The sequence below is a fragment of the Perca fluviatilis genome, chromosome 21 (assembly GCF_010015445.1).
Source record: "Perca fluviatilis chromosome 21, GENO_Pfluv_1.0, whole genome shotgun sequence".
NCBI lineage: Eukaryota > Metazoa > Chordata > Actinopteri > Perciformes > Percidae > Perca > Perca fluviatilis.
The window spans coordinates 22,031,188-22,048,267 of NC_053132.1; the positions used below are offsets into that span (position 1 = coordinate 22,031,188).

Consider the following 17,080-nt stretch of genomic DNA (forward strand, 5'->3'; position numbering starts at 1 on the left):
AGCTGTCCTCCTCACATAAAAACTAGGGCTGAACAATTTGGGGGGACTAATTGCGATTTTCCTGCCAGATATTGCGATTATGATTCAATTTGCGATTTCGTTTTTTAACTTACTGCACCTTCTACGATCATGTTAAATAAAGTCATAAAAAAATAAATGAAAGATCCACTGAAAATAGGACATTTGTGTAAAAAGTCTGTGATATGTTACATTATTTCAGCATTTATCATATGACAAAACTGTAAATATAATAATAAAAAAATGTTAAATCAAACGTTACACCAAAAATTCAACCAAATATTTCACATTCGATTAATATTCACCATTAGCTAATGGCATTCTTTCAAATTTCGATTAATCGTTCAGGCCTAATATTAACCTGTGCTGATACTGGGTCCCAGTCAAGGCAGCAGCAGTAAACCACTGACAGAACCTGACCACTCCACACTCAGTGCTCAGAAGCACCACTCTAAGAGACAGCTAACTGCAACGCTAATACTTTTTGGGAGCGTGCCTATGATCCCACAGCCCTAAGATTTTTTTTCCAAAATTAGGCCCTATGTTCCGACATTTCCTTTTTCATAAATTTGTATCAGATTTTATCCCCCTTTCTCCCAATGTGGCTGTGGGAACATAGGGCCTAATTTTAAGAAAAATTCTTAGAAATGTGGGAACATAGGGCTGTAGGACCATTGGGCTGTGGAAACATAGGACTGTGGCACCATTGGGATGTGGGGACATAGGACTGTGGGACCATTGGGATGTGGGGACATAGGACTGGGGGACCATTGGGCTGTGGGAACATAGGACTGTAGGATTTAATTAGGACTATGCGGTGGAAACATTAGGACTGGGGGGACATTGGGACTGTGTACATAGGAATTGTGGACCATTGGGATGTGGGGACATAGAACTGTGGGACCATTGGGCTGTGGGAACACAGGACTGTGGGACCATTGGGATGTGGGGACACAGGACTGTGGGACCATTGGGATGTGGAAACATAGGGCTGTGGGACCATTGGGATGTGGGGACAAGGACTGGGGGGCCATTGGGCTGTGGGAACATAGGACTGTAGGACCATTGGGCTGTGGAAACATAGGACTGGGGGACCATTGGGCTGTGGGAACATAGGACTGACCCCTACCTTTTAATGAACCAGCAATGTGCGGTTCTTCTCACAGAACTTTATTTTAAATTGTAGTCAACATCCCATGTTTTCTGAAAAATGTACAGTGCCGTATGTTCAGACTGAATTTGTCTAAAATCTAAAGCGTAATAAAAGTCTAAAATCATACACATCATAGAAGTCAGGGGCCAAGTCGGAAATGTCATCCCATGGATTCAATATGCTTTTTAGATCCATTTATAAATCCTATACATATTTTGGTTTAGCAATTAGCAGCCTAAGATACCAAGTCTTGGGTTTACATCGTTTACTCAAAATGTATACCTCCTACCACATTTTTACCAACCATTAAAACAAAACCTACCAATCAGAGCAGACTGGGCTTTTCTGAAGGGGAGGGGGGTGTTAAAGAGACAGGGGATAAAACGGAGCGTTTCAGGGACAGAGGGCGAATACAGGTATATTAGGACAGACAGACATGAGAAAATGTGTTTTTTTTTAACATTAAAGCATGTAAACATGTTCTTGTAGAACACCAAAATCCAAGTATGAACCTGAAAAATGAGCATAATTTGTCTCCTTTTAATCTTTTTTCTTGTTTTTGGTGTCATTTCAGTGTTGACTTTAGGGTTCTTGTGCTGCATTTGTCATTCAAAAAAATTATGAGCTGACATCAATATACCATATAAAAGAGCCATCCTTCAAAAGAGGTAGACAAAAAATCATTTTCCTTTTAAATTCTTATAATTAGACTGATCCCATGGTTCCACATCTGCTATACAGGAAGTGAATGTATGTTTCCAGTTTCTTTTATATTCATAAAGAAAGAACTGCGTAGGTCACATAGCTGAACAAGAACAGTGCGCCACCGAACTAAACCTCCATCGACGGATAATTGAAGAGAAAAGACGCCATAGTCCTGCCCACACTGTTTGATTGACAGGCGGTCTCTACATCCAAACATGACATTAACAGCATTTAGCAGGCAAAACAGGATGTCTCACCACTTGAAAAGTTGCATTTTATTTGGGGTTTAATTGCAGTTGAAGACTCATTATGTATTTCGAGCACTAATGATCCCATGTGTTTTTCTGTTGCCTGAAATAGAAATTGATTGCCCAGTAAGTGAAGTCCATTTGTTCTGCAGTGGAGTCACCCTCTACATGATGAAAAGAAAAAGAAAACATGTATAGATCCTGCGTCGGTGTCTCCTTCCCTTCAACCAATTATCACATCTTTTCATCTCTGTAGGGGGGGATGGTCTTGTTCTGTTGCGGCGATTTGCCTACATACCCTCCCTCCCTCCCTCCCACAATAAAATCCCCACCACTCCCAGCCTCGTATTTCCTATCGATTAGAAGATGAGAGGGAGAAAAAAGGGCAGAATGACACCTTCTCACACAGCCGTGTGTGTGTGTGTGTGTGTGTGTGTGTGTGTGTGTGTGTGTGTGTGTGTGTGTGTGTGTGTGTGTGTGTGTGTGTGTGTGTGTGTGTGTGTGTGTGTGTGTGTGTGTGTGTGTGTGTGTGTGTGACTTGAATCCACTGGGAATTTAAAATCAATACAGGCTGGATGGGTATTGACAAGCTCTGATTAAAGACAGTCTGTCAAAGCCTTCAGTCTGTTTTTTTCCCCACAGAATGGAGACTGCGAGGAGCGGAAAACGTCATTGTGTGTGTTTGTGAGTGTGTGTGCGCTGACTAAAAGACTGATAGCAGACAGCTGCTGCCTACATTAAACCAACAGCAGTCACACAGAGTGAAGAAATCAATAAAGGTGTCGGGATTTTAGCCAGGAATGTAAAGAGATGATGATTATTATGCTCTAAAGGCCGTGTGTGTGTGTGTGTGTGTGTGTGTGTGTGTGTGTGTGTGTGTGTGTGTGTGTGTGTGTGTGTGTGTGTGTGTGTGTGTGTGTGTGTGTGTGTGTGTGTCACAGCCCTGCCCCTTCTGTCTTTTGTTGTTGGATTACACCATCGCCTCATGTTACAACTTTGTAAGCCTGTCAGCTGCGTTGACTGTCCAGCCCGTCACCGTTTATATGACTGTGAGGTCAGTCCGGGCCAGCTACCGTATTGCCTGTGGACTTCAATCAGAATCATGATGGGGAAAATGTGAGTCAGCACCTGGTTACAAAAGATGTTCCCCATCAAAGAAGCGATGGGATCGATTAGAGATTCTGCTCTGTAATTATTTTAATGACTGTGAACTAATGGAGGAGGAAACCCGGCTGTTTGTGCTAATGCACCAAGATGTCCTGTGTGTGTGGTGAGTCATCGTCACCACTCTGTACTTCCATCTGATCTCAGACATGAAAGAAAAAAACAAACAAACGTGCCGTAGTATTGTTGGTATAGAGCACTTACTGGTGTTATTAGTTAGTGTGTTTACTCCAGGCCATTTTTAGCCCTGTGGACCTGATGTCTTCAGCTACTGTACATGGAGAACTGCAGATGTAGGATATGGAGTTTAGGCTTGGATTACGGTCCCTTTACCTGGCTGCAGTTTGTTGCATTGTGCTATGGCCACTAGCAAGTTAGCCCCCTTAAAGGTCCCATGACATGGTGCTCTTTGGATGCTTTTATTTCCTTAGTGGTCCCCTAATACTGTATCTAAAGTCTCTTTCCTGAAATTCAGCCTTGGTGCAGATTTACAGCCACTAGAGCCAGTCCCACAATGAGCTTTCCTTAGGATGTGCCATTTCTGTGTCAGTAGTTATTGAGGAGGAGAGGGGAGGGGGGGCCTTGACCAACTGCCACTTTTCTCATTTGAAAGCCATGATGTCTCTCTCTCTCTCTCTCTCATGGGTGGGCCAAATTCTCTGGGCGGGCAAAGCAGAGAAAGGGGAGGTAACCTTGCTCCTTATGACCTCATAAGGAGAAGATTCCAGATCGGCCCATCTGAGCTTTCATTTTCTCAAAGGCAGAGCAGGATACCCAGGGCTCCGTTTACACCTATCACCATTTCTAGCCACAGGGGGACCATAGGCAGGCTGGGGGAACTCATATTAATGTTAAAAAACCTCATAAAGTGAAAATTTCATACAATGGGACCTTTAAAGCAACACTAAAGCACTTTTCCGCTTCGGTCCCCCTACAGGTTGGAAGCGGGAATTGTCCATTGCCGCTGTCGTCATGTCTCATCATGTCTCATTCGAACTACAGATCCGCTACCCGATCTGGCAAACTTGCATAATGCGGTTATTGCCGATAGAGGGCCGCAAAGCGAATGCAGAAGTGCCGCTGAAATGATTTTGGAAACATTATTTCAAGGTACCTTTTACAAGGTACACAAGTTTGCCAGATCGGGTAGCGGATCTGTAGTTCGAATGAGACATAAGAATAAGGGTAACGGTAATGGACAATTCGGCTTCCAACCTGTAGAGGGACCGAAACGTAAAAGTGCTTTAGTGTTGCTTTAAGGCCCCGATCATACAAAGTGTGGTTTAGCAGCCTGCAGTGGCTTAAGATTTTGCGTTGCTGAGCGCCTTGCATTTTTTTGCCGGAGCGCCCTGAACGCCTCGAGTTAAAAAAAAACTTCAACTCAGATTTCTTTTAACTTACCAGCAAAAAAAAAAAATCAGTGTAGTTCCCTTTTAAATGTAATATTGAGCTCCTTTTTTCCCCACAAGACAAAGATATTTATGAGAACATAAATACAATTTTGTTGCATATGATGATTAATCAGATACAATCGTTCTTTAAATTTCCATTGTAGCCTCTCTCAACGCTCTGATTCGTTGTACTGCAAAAATCCATCAGTCCTCCAGAGAGTGGGAAGCTGCACCACAGGGGCCAAGATAAAACACTTCCATTTGAATTGTGTAAATGTAATCGCACAAGCCAAAGAACGGGGACTCAGCCCGGTTTGACTTTCACCACCCTGTCAGTGTATTCCACCGTGTGCACACATGGCTGACGTATTACCTGTGGTTTGGTTTCTTCCTCGTCTTTGTAGAAGAAGAGCTGATCCGAGCGCAGCACAAACCAGCGCAGCTGCCAGTTCTTCATGATGCTGCGCTGCTTCTTCAGCCAGCCAGCTTTCAGCGCGCCTTCCTGGAGGCTGGGGGAGGCAGACCGGCATGGTCCCTGCGACACCTCGCCCATCACCATGCTCTTGGACCTGGCTGCAAACACACACACACACACACACACAAAATTAAGCATTTTTATTCTACACAAGCAGGCTGAAAGTGAGGGGCAGGGTGGGTTTAAAGGGGGATGGAATTGCTGGGTTGCTTTACTTGATATCTTTGGTCTCGTGTCTTTTCATTTTCTCTCTGATAGAAGCTTGTGTTATCCCTCATTGTGTATGCTGAATGCGCACACATGCTCTGCGAGGCTCTTTGGTCGTGAACACACACACACAACACAACCTTCTGCCCCCAGGCTCAGACGCATTTAGATGAAAGGGGGAGTGGGACTGAAGAGAGGCAGCAGGCACAAATAATAACAGAAAGCAGACACACACACACAAATAGACATAGCCTTAGGTGACAGTGATTCCCCCCCCTCCTTCCATTTCAGAGGTCCTTGGGAGAGACTTATTGTGTGTTGCCACAGACCAACAGAACAGCAGCTCTTTCAGCGTAGATAATAAGACCACATGGGACTGGCTGGCTGACTGAACCCTTCTCAACAAACGTGTGTAACCTGAGCTAAGTCAAGGACAGGTTTAAAAGAGAGGGGGTGGCTGCTATATAGCCTTGTATCAGAGTGACAGCAGGTTTGTCCCCAATGGGTTACTCGTATTGTCCTTGTATGACATCAGCTGTGGAAAAAAAAAATAGATTTAAGAGTGTATTGTCTTGTTTGACAATACAATAATAATATTGCATCAGTTGACCTTTGTAGGATGCATCAATGTAAATTGTCTTTTTAAGCATGGTCCATCAGTTGAGGATACATTAGATCACTTAGAAAATTGGTTGAAGATTTCAAGGTCCTATACACAGATAAGAAAAGACCACAGAGCTACGACCATAGACTGTGTAGAAATTGTGGACGTAGCAGCAATGACGTCACCCATCGGTTTGTGGACTGCCATTTTGAAGCCTCGAGTTTGGCCATTTTGCTGTCACCATCTTGGCTTTTTGAAAGCGGACGTGACCATGTTTGATTAGAGGGTGATGCTGGGGAGGATGCTGCGACCGGGCCAGTTTTGTTTATGGTTGCAAGGGCTCTGCGCTAAGCTAAAAGCTAAAGAGGGAGAGTTTCCGATTTTCAACTCTTCTGAAGCAAATCATCAAGCGGAGATTTACAGGCGGGTAAACGCGGACCTCCGGTACTGCCGCCATTCATCTGCACGTTCGGCAGCACAGAAAATTTCCACCTAAAGTTACCAGCTAACGCTAGCAATAGCTAACTACCTAGTTGGCAGCACGCTTAACAAGACATTTTCAGGCGACCAAATGTTCGATTAACTTTGACAAAGTGAAAACCCACAATGAGAGAGTCAAAGTTTAAGACGAAAATATGGACAACACCCAAAAACAAGTTCACGGTTATTTTGATATACCCATTGCCTAGGTTAGCATTGCTAAGCCTCTGTCCTGATTGACAGGTTGGCGTGTAGCCACGCCCTAAAGCATCCCCTGCTTTATCATCTATTTAAAAATGAATGGGACAATAATTTAGCAAATGAACATTGTGCTGTATTGAAAAAGACTTACAGTAAGAGTAGCGATTGAGGCCATAAACTAAATTATGAAAAGGTTTACTAAGGTAATACATCAAGTGAGAAGTAGGGTCATTTTACCTTAGACTTTTATAGAAATTGACTTCCTTTGGCGACCAGTGGAGGCGCCCCCCCCCTGCTTAAGGCGCATTGGCGTCACTTTTCAGACCCGGAATCTATTATGTTATACGCCTATGGCTAAGACGAGAGCAAAATTCTGGTCAGGCAAACAAGGCAATGCTATTTGATGATAATGTATAATTTATGAGAAATCAATTGTGCAGACATCCTCCCTGCTGCTGTGCATTTAGTGGCATACTCACGCACACACGTGCATACACACACGCACCCACGTACACACACACACACACACACAAATGATCAATGTTCAGATGTCAGAGGGAAGAAGGGGATGGATGAATTGGAAGGGGGAAGAAAATCAATGTGTATTCTTTTTATTGCCTCATCCTTCTCTCTACAGCAAACCTATAGCCTAAAGGACAGGGCTCACGTCATTTTGATTTCACGTCACAGTCTTTCCTGGCAGCCTTTAAAGCCTGTTGATCCTCAGAGATGTGCTGAATGATGGATGGAAGGATTATTTCTAAAGAAAAGGTCTACATTATTTTGACCATATTTCCAAAGTGGAAAGTTTTAATGTTAATCACCAACACGGAAATTCAAAGCATTGTTTTGTGTAGGATTTTCAAATGTGAAACTACTTCATGTATTATTTACATATTAATTATCATACACATTTCAATTTGCCAAGTGAAAACTGTCACCTTTTTTAATTAAATAAAGGAAATGATAAAAAAGTAACATACTCTAAATGTTATTTTACTATGTATCCCTTGGACGGTGGATCTCGTCAGATATAAAAAGGTTATTAAATAAACCAACAATTACAGCAGCAGCTTTAATTAACCTGATATTAGCTAGTTTGCCAATTTGTTAGCCAATGGCTAATTATTTAGTTGACCAAATATATCACTTCAAAGCAGCATATATTTATTCACTCTTCTTTTAGCTCTATTTTGGTCTCCGCCAACTCCTGAGAAAAAATATATCTGGCTCTTTAGCTGCTAAATGCTTCACTATGTTTACACGCTAGTTGCTAACTTAAGCTATCTGCTGTTTGGTGCTGGGCAGGTAGTGTACAGTGGGTTTATCAGAGCTTTTTGCTGCTACCTGCTGCGACTGGAAACACGATGGACGCGGTGAGACTCAACCAAAACAGTAAATGTGTCCAAAACAATGACCTTAAAGACGCTAAAATGCTCTGTAGAGCTGAATCGGGTGATATCTTGGTTCACCACTATGAGCAATACCTTTCACATTACACATAGCAATTTAATAAATTGTTGACATAAAAATATTGATTAATGCAGCTTCAAAGTGTCAACCTAAATCTCCCCAGATCCAGTGGTCTAATACGTTCATCGAGGAATCTCTTTTTTAAGATTATTTTTGGGGCTTTTCTGCCTTTAACGCATCGTCCCAGGTCGGACTCGAACCCTGGACCTCTGCGTCGGGGCGTAAACCTGTATGTAAACACAAGGTAATTTTCGCCCCTTCATACTACTCGCTACGGCGTAAATTCACACGCAATCACAAGGTAATGTAAGTCAATAGACTCCAAACTGTGTTGATAAACACGCTAAAAACCGAGTATGCGTCTTGATAGCACGCCAAAAATGGCATACGAACTGGCGTGTCATACATACGCCACGTATTGAGATCAGTCTGCTCTACCATCTGCACCAACCCGGCCACATCGAGGAATCTTAAAATCAAATTCCCCAAGGTATAGGTTATATGTGACTGACTGTGTGTAATATCTGGTCTTGTTTGCTTTATTGATGATCACTGTGGTTCTATGAGTGGTTCTATGTTTAATTTATTGTGCAGGATGGTTTAATCCAGGTTTTCATTGTTTCTTGACTAAACAGACTTAATCCTCCTTTTCCAAGTAATGTTTTAAAGTTTTAGTGCGTTTTTTTTTTTAATATTAAACGTTCAAGGCATTTCCAAATAAATTGCTACAAAGTTAATTAAGCCTATCAGCTCCACACATCTCTCTCTGTATTTCTCAGCATGGCTATGTTCAGAAGATTGTGTCGTCAGGGGACTTTCGAAGATAATGACCTCTTCTGAAGAGTCCATCATGTGTCTTTAATCCTCCGTGTCCTCCTTGGCTACAAGTAACTGTGTGGAGGAATGGTGGGAGCGCGTGCGCGTTTACATTGTCATGTGGATGCAACAACAGTGGTGTTGTCATTACTTAGAATTCCTCATTGGGGGCGACAGAAACTACGCACTATGGCTTTAATAGACATTCCTCCCTTTTATTTTGTTCCCCCCACTCCTGATCTATTTCTCTATATACCCTGTCTCCTCTACATTGGTGTCTTCCATTTATCCATCTTGTAGTCTATGGTTAATTGCAGTGTTTTTACAGCTGTTATTTTTCCTGCCCTGTCTCCCCTCCATTTCTCTTACTTTGGCTCACTTTTATTTTTCTCTCCCTCCTTACGTTGAGCACTGCTGGTCCTGTTAAATCAAAGCTCTGCTATTGCTGAGAGCACATAGGGCAAACACACACACGCACACACACACACACACACACACACACACACACACACACACACACACACACAAAAGAGGATCCTTCGAGCCTTCTTTGTGGAATAAATTAGTTCTTAGATTAGAGACACATTTCCCTTTAGCTATTTTTAAAACATAATTATTCTCCTAATTTTTTTAGAACAATGTCAATAATTTATGCATTGCAAAGCAGTCTTAATTGCTTTTTGCAATTGGGTATTGCTTAACAATGGGTTTATTTCTGCCCGTACTGTATGTTTAAATTAAAAACAACATGAAAGCTCTGCATGGTACATTTTTTGTGTGTTTTACCTCCAGCAGCCTACACTGGCCATATGAGCTATCAATATTACTAGTATTCACACTACAATCATATATATGGATACTTAAAATGTATCACATACTGTCATGCATTTGCAGATAGCCTCTTTTCAATTAACTGTCACAATAAAATGCTTGGGTTTTCCAATGGCTTTTTAACTCCTGCATCTTTAAATGTGTGGTCACAATCAAGATCTTAGTCCCAATGCCACGCTCTCTGTTTCTCCCCAGAGTGAGGACATTAACCGATCACAGATTTATTCCATAGTTAAAACATCAAGGATGCAAAGTGTCACACAAAAGTGAAACTTAAAACCCTGACTGGTTGTCTTACTCTTTCCCATATTTTGCCAGCTAAAAGTGGCACTCACCTTCCCCTTCCTCCTTGATCACTCTGTTTTTCCTCACTACATCATGTCCCTCATGTCTTTCCATCCATCCTCACCCTGCCAGTGTTAGCATTAAAGAGCTCCACTGTTTAACACATCAGCTGTTCTGGATCACAGACTGAGTGGAACATACACTGGCCGATGATTCACGCCTGAGTCACAACAACTGATTTTTGTCTGTGTGTGTGTGGGCTTGTTTAACTATATTTGTGGGGTCCAAAAACCCGGAGTCCAGTATACTTGTGGGGTCCCAACAGCTTTGTGGGGCCAAAATGCTGGTCCCCACGAGTTTAAAGGGCTGTTTGAGGGTTAAGACTTGGTTTAGGATTAGGGTTAGAATTAGGTTATGGTTAGGGTGAGGGTAAGGGTTAAGGTTAGGCATTTAGTTAAGGTAAGGGGCTAGGGAATGCATTATGTCAATGACTGGTCCCCACAAAGATAGTGCCACAAACCTGTGTGTGTGTGTGTGTGTGTGTGTGTGTGTGTGTGTGTGTGTGTGTGTGTGTGTGTGTGCGTGTGCGTGTGTGCGCGTGCCAGGCTCTGCTTCCCGCTGCGCCAATTTGGACCTTCTGCTCAGAGTGATTCAGAGCTTCCTTGGCTTGGGTGGAGCTGCTCTGTGGTCACTTCTCCAACTATCAGCTACAATGCTGGAAAAAAAGGCTGTTTAACTGTAAAAGCGCACTTTATACATAATCACTGCAATTGACCAAAAACAGAGAGCGCAATTGTGGCTCATTCATATACAGTAGATAGTAGTTATGGAGGGGCTGAGTCAAACAATAGGGGCTCAACATCATGCCTGACTCTGTGTTCAGATGTACTGTATGCCCACATTTGTTTACCATGTCGTACCCCAATGATAATTTATGTAAATTGGTGAGTGTGTCATGTTATTTCAGGGTCGTGGCTGAATAATTCTGGGTATGGAGTTAAATATCCAGGAACACCAGATGGACTGGCCACTCATTCAGTCATGAGCTCATACATGATATCATGAACGTGTGTTGGTTAGGAGGGGGGAGCTCAGCAGAGTGAATACTGTACACCGTTTTATCCAACTTTGACTTTACCTGCGATGTATAACAAATGGAAAAACAGTCTTTTTTCAGTCTATTTTTATTGGAATTATCGCGAGTAAATCTGTGTGAATTAATTACATCAAGTTTTAACTTGTATTAGTCTATATCGAAGACGTTTCATTTCCGGGATTGTTCAGGTGCCGCCGGAAAGTCCGTCTGATGTCCCTCATTTTCAGCCGGATGTCCGTCACCTTCCCCTTTCTTTGTATTGGCGTTCTAAACTCCGGTGGATTTATGAGGACTATGGTTAACTGCTCCTCAGATCTCTGCAGGGTAAATCCAGACAGCTAGCTAGACTAGCTGTCCAATCTGAGTTTTCTGTTGCACGACTAAAACAGCTTTTGAACGTACACGTGTTCCACCAAAACAAGTTCCTTCCCAAGGCTATTTTGCAGAGGCACCATTGCTCCGTCCGCCGCTTGGCGCTGCCCAAGACGATTGTGATTGGTTCAAAGATCTGCCAATAAACCAAAGCACATTTTTCTCCTATTTTATCCTACTTTGCACATGCACAATTCTGTCTTAACACTTTGTGATGTTGTAGACAACCGTCTACTACTTGGAGAATGACCGGTTTGCCGTACCTGGCAATATGTGCAATTGTTTTACGTTAAATCGTATTTGACACTGTCATTTCATTGATAGTATGGATTATGAGTATATTTCTTACAGTTTATGTAATAAGTAGCTGTTATAAAATGTTGCTTAGTGATTTTCCATTTCCACTACTACAGCAACCCCGTTGGAATGTTCCACATACACCATGGCTGTCCCTCTAATGCCACTGCTGAAAGTCCTTAATGTGACTGACAAGCGCTAGCATGTTTCCAGCTTGCTAGTGTGTTGGCGGTTAGCTCGCCAAATAAAATTGTTCAACAGCTAGCCCTACTAGTCCCTGTATTTGGGTAGAGGTTGAAATATCAGATACAGTTATCTCAAGACCTGGGCAAATACAGCCCAGTGAGAATGCTTTATTTGGGTAAAGTAATCCTTTAAAAAGTCTGCATTTAGCACGGGTTCTACAAAACCATACCACCTGGGATTCTGTAGTTTCCGTTTATTTGCCCAAATGCAATATGGTTGGTGATGTTTATGCTTTTTTGACGAATCAAATGAGAAATGTAAATACTGAAATTCAGGCAGTCCCCGTAAGCACTGTGTCCATATAAAGTATGCAAGTAATGTTACAGCATATACATGTTATAGCACTCAAACAGTCTCTAGGCCTCCATGCACTTAATACAGTTTGGAATCATACCTTTATCATTAGCAGGAAATGGATTTATGGCTCTTATGCACATCACAGAGGAGCCCATCCATTAGCGTGGCAAGGTGGGTACTCCACAATAGCAATACAATGCTACACTGATGGCTAAATCACATACACACAAGCACACACAGGCATGTTGGAGGAATTCAATTTCATTAATCTGGTTGTTGTGTAGTGATTTATGGCTCGTGGAAAATGGCAAAGAGAGTTACAGGTGCATCAGTGCGTGGCTTCCAGTTAGGCCATCACTGTTGATTAATGTGTTAACCATTGTGTGTGTGTGTGTGTGTGTGTGTGTGTTTGGCAGCCTTCCTTGACAAGCTGGAGGTGTGGCCAATAATATACAGCCCTTATGTGAAAACTGCAGTGGAGCAGAACTGATCTGCAGCAGTGTGTGCGCGTATCTGTGCATTTCGGTGCATCTTTTTATCTCCACATGCACATTACCCAAGTGTGTCAGTGTGTGAATTTTTTATCCACGCTGCACGCTTTTCTTGCTCACAGTATCTGAGGACGTTCATTCATATGCCTAGGAAAGGCAGGATGTCAGGACTTTGATCATAAAACCATGGTAACGCAGCAAAAAGACGCAGCAAGAGAATGAAGCAGCTGATATGTGGGCAATTAAAGCTGCTACAAGATTTCTGGTGCCAGCCAATGACAAATGCACCCAGAACCCTACAGCTTTCATATGTCGTTGGTTGCAGCAGTTACTGAAGCATAGCAGTCAGATTTTTCTTTTATGGAGCAGATGTTGCTGATGAATTTGTTCCTAGTTAGAGAAATTCTTCTACTGGCATCCTACATTAGTAGCAAATTGGGTTTTTACTTACACAAGCATTTCCAATTAAAAGTTGCTCTGAACGGAACACATAATCGTATAATAATCTAGAGCAGGTCGAAATAATTAGTTGGGTAAAGAATGTTTTAGCAATAGTTCACCATTTTGGGAAACATGCTTACTTGCTTTCTTGGTTAGATGAGAAAATTGATACCACTATCATGTCTGTACGCTAAATATGATGCTAGAGCTAGCAGGAGATTAGTTTAGATTAGCATAAAGACAGGGACCAGGTAGAAACAGCCTAAAACAGTTAAATTATTGTACAGAATAAGCAAACAAGATACACAAGTTAATTAGGGAGTTGTAAAGGTGCCCCGAGTTTCTGGTGTTTATGCTAAGCTAAGGGTCTCCGGCTCTAGCTTCATATTTAGCGCATTTGAGTGTCATTCTTCTTAACAAACTCCCGCCAAGAAAGCATTTTAAGGTTTTTTTCAAAAATGTCGGACTGTTCTTTTAAGCAGAGCTCAGTGAATAAAGAGGCAAGAGACGAGGAAGACGACATAGGCTAGTAAAACCTAGTTAGTGTGTCACAATGTAGCCATTTTAGCTAACCTTAGATAGAAGACAAGCTAACCTTCCAAATCCAAAGAAGACACAGTAGCCCATATGCAGTACTGTAATACTCTTTACTACAATACTGTTTATGCTTGTAAACTTGTAAATTGATCAAATTAAAACAAGACATAGCTTATACTATATAGCATGGCTATACCCAACCCAATTTCAAGGCGGTTCGTGAAATGATCATGTTATTTAATCCATAGACCTCAGTACACCTCAAATCAATTTTTCCCAAATATAGTTTCTGTCATTTTAGGTTGTTCTTGTCACACTGGTGTTTGTTCAAGTGTTGATTGTCTGTTTTTTATTTATTAGTTATTTGATGCTCAAGAAAAGGGTGAAATGTCATGATTGACAGCTGGGATCGACTCGCGATTGGCTGGGCGTGTGTATGGGCTCCACCTCCCAATCACTACTGCGCAGATTCTGGCTCCAAAATGACATGATGGCAGCGCGTCGTCGGAAGTGGAGACGCGTCGTCCATCTTCATATACAGTCTGTGATCTATACTATTTATCATAATAAATACTGGCTTTCCAAATTTAAAAGTCATACTGTATCTTATATGTAGCATATCTAAGCTAATTAGCTTGTCACTGACCTTCCAAAGTCAAACATGGCATATTATATCTAAGCTAGTTATCTTGTCACTGACCTTCCAGCATCATGAATGTCCCAGCCATGAATGATCAATAAAAAAAGTCAATTTGTTTTACTGATTCATATTTTGAGTGTCCTTTTCTGACATTTTGCCCGTCAGACAGGGTTCGACCATCTTAAATGTCATACGCTCACTGGTCAGTGTTGAGTCTCTTTCTTGACCTGCTTTAACCTCAGCTGAGTATCTACTACACTACAACATCTGTCACATATCCGTTTGTTCACGGCCTCCATGCAACAAATGGGACGCAGTCAGCAGTAAGGCACCAATTTGCAGAAGGTATGCAGAGACTGCTTCTCACGCTGAATCATAGAGTCGCTTTAATCTCTTAATTTTCACCATCTTAACAGAAATGCAGCAAGAACGAGTGGTATTTCCAAAACCTTAAATGTAACAAGACGGTTGCCTTTTTTCATTTTATTATGTTTTGTGTATTTGGTCTTCTCTAAATGCGCATTAAACCTTATTTGTCACTTAAAGAAGTCAACATTTACTTAATGGCACTGCTAAATCTTCATGTTAAAATTAATTGACGCACCCTAAACGTGATGTTGTAATCAATTAAGTGCTTATTCACAAGATGTACACGCTTACTCATCAAGCCAGTTGAATCTGCTCTTAGTATATGCAAATACAGATTTAATCCACTTTGCTACCAATTTCATGCCGCTCCAGCGAGGAGGTTTTACACATCACGCTCCCATTCTTGGTAACTATTCATTTCATCTTAATCAGATCCAGCTGTATAATTGCAGTGAGCGCCCAGGAAGGAAGAACACACATTTGCACACATAGTATTAATTCGTCCATCCACACAGTGTGAGGGAACACACACACACACACACACACACACACACACACACACACACACACACACACACACACACACACACACACACACACACACACACACACACACACAGAGCAGCAGCTGACAGCAGCCTGATAGTGCTGACCGTTGCAGTGAAGAAACTAGAGATGCTGCACGCTCCGCTTAATAGAATTCACACCGGCAGCATCGGCTAGCTGTAGTAGAACGCTGGAGCTTTCCTGCGTGGGCAGACCTGCCGCTTCATTCAGAAATGTGTGACTGCAGCAGGAAGATAGATGGAGTTCAGAAAAAGTGATTCTGCCGGCATATTCTCGCGTAAAATCAGAATTCTAAGACACAAATCACTTCTTTTTTTTTTCAAAATGCAATATATTTGTAAAAGTGCAGGTAAAAGCATCACTAACACATTCTCTGATCTGATGAACTACCGTAATAGTTCATGTCAGATAGGACATGATATGTCACTATGGATGGATGGATGGATGGATGGATGGATGAATAAGTAGCCAATGCAGGGTCGGTAGATATGAAAGTAAACAAACCGAGTCCTACCTCTCCTGGTCTGTCTGATCTTTGGGCTCAGCATGGCTGTCATCGCTCGTCCACGCACTCTCCTCTTGGCATGTTCGTGTACATCCGAGCACCCCACCCCTGTCTCTCCCTCTGCCGCTCCGTGTCTCTGCCTCTCTCCTCTTCTTCTCTCTCTGACCTTCTGCAGTGCGGCCGGCAGCTAGGGGGTTGGGTGAACAGGGGAGGGGAGGAGAATGGAAAGAGAAGGGGGTGGGGTGAAGGAGGAGGTGGAACTACCCCTCTTTTTTTTTCTTTTCTTTTTTTTCTGCGCACACGCCCAGTGGCCTCCACCCCTCCTTGTTACATTATTCATAGCGGTAGGCTACATCCGCCTGGGGTTGATGGAGGAGGAGGTTTTTGGGGTGGGTCTCCCACCGGCAGAGCATGGACCTCACCGGCTGACAGACAGATGCCTGGCTTTAAGTGTTGTTATTTTCTGCTTTTTTCATTAAGATCTGCATGTTTGTGAAAGGGAGAAAAAGAGAATGGGACGGCCCAATGGGGTGTTCATCTGGCAGGTGTCTCCTCCTTCTGCACCTAATTAAGCTGTAGAGGTCCTCAGCTTGTCTCCACCTCCTTCCCTTAATCACTCATTTTCCCTCATCATCATTCACTCTGCTTTCTCTCAAATTTTTTCCTCTCTAACATTTTCTTTCTGCCTTTCTCGCTCTCTCTCTCTCTCTCTCTCTCATATATATATTGTTAGTGTGCCACAATGTATTCATTTTAGCTAACGTTAGATTGAAGACTAACCTTCCGAATTCAAACACAATGTCGTGTTTGAATTTGGAAGGTCAGTTGACAAAGCTAACTAGCTAGTATAAACGTACTGTAGCTACATGAGCTATGTAGCTCATGTAGCTACAGTACGTTTATACTAGTTAGCTTTGTCAACTGACCTTCCAAATTCAAACAAGACATAGCTTATATACTATATAGCATGTCTATACATTAGACTGTAAAAATAATGGACGTCACCCATTGGTTTGTGGACTGCCGCTGTGAAGCCATTCATCGGCACGTATGTAAGTTACCAGTTAAGGCTAGCTAGCTTTGGTTGACAAGGTGCTACCAAATGCTGAACAAGACATTTTTAGACGACCAATCAAGTGTTCCAATCAACTTTGATAAAGTGAAAACACAG

General features: G+C 42.3%; 1 protein-coding gene across 1 annotated transcript in view; it reads right to left on the reverse strand.

Moving 5' to 3' along the window:
• The window catches only part of si:dkey-191m6.4 (rho GTPase-activating protein 22), a 45,917-nt gene extending 29,855 nt beyond the window's left edge, over nucleotides 1-16,062 (reverse strand). Inside the window, exons 1-2 of the mRNA XM_039787630.1 lie at nucleotides 15,919-16,062; nucleotides 5,053-5,252 (exon numbers count right to left, since the gene is read on the reverse strand). Coding sequence (XP_039643564.1) covers nucleotides 5,053-5,252; nucleotides 15,919-15,961 — 243 coding nt within the window. The 5' untranslated portion in view covers nucleotides 15,962-16,062. The remainder of the gene's footprint in view (nucleotides 1-5,052; nucleotides 5,253-15,918) is intronic.
• Nucleotides 16,063-17,080: the final 1,018 nt, after the last annotated feature.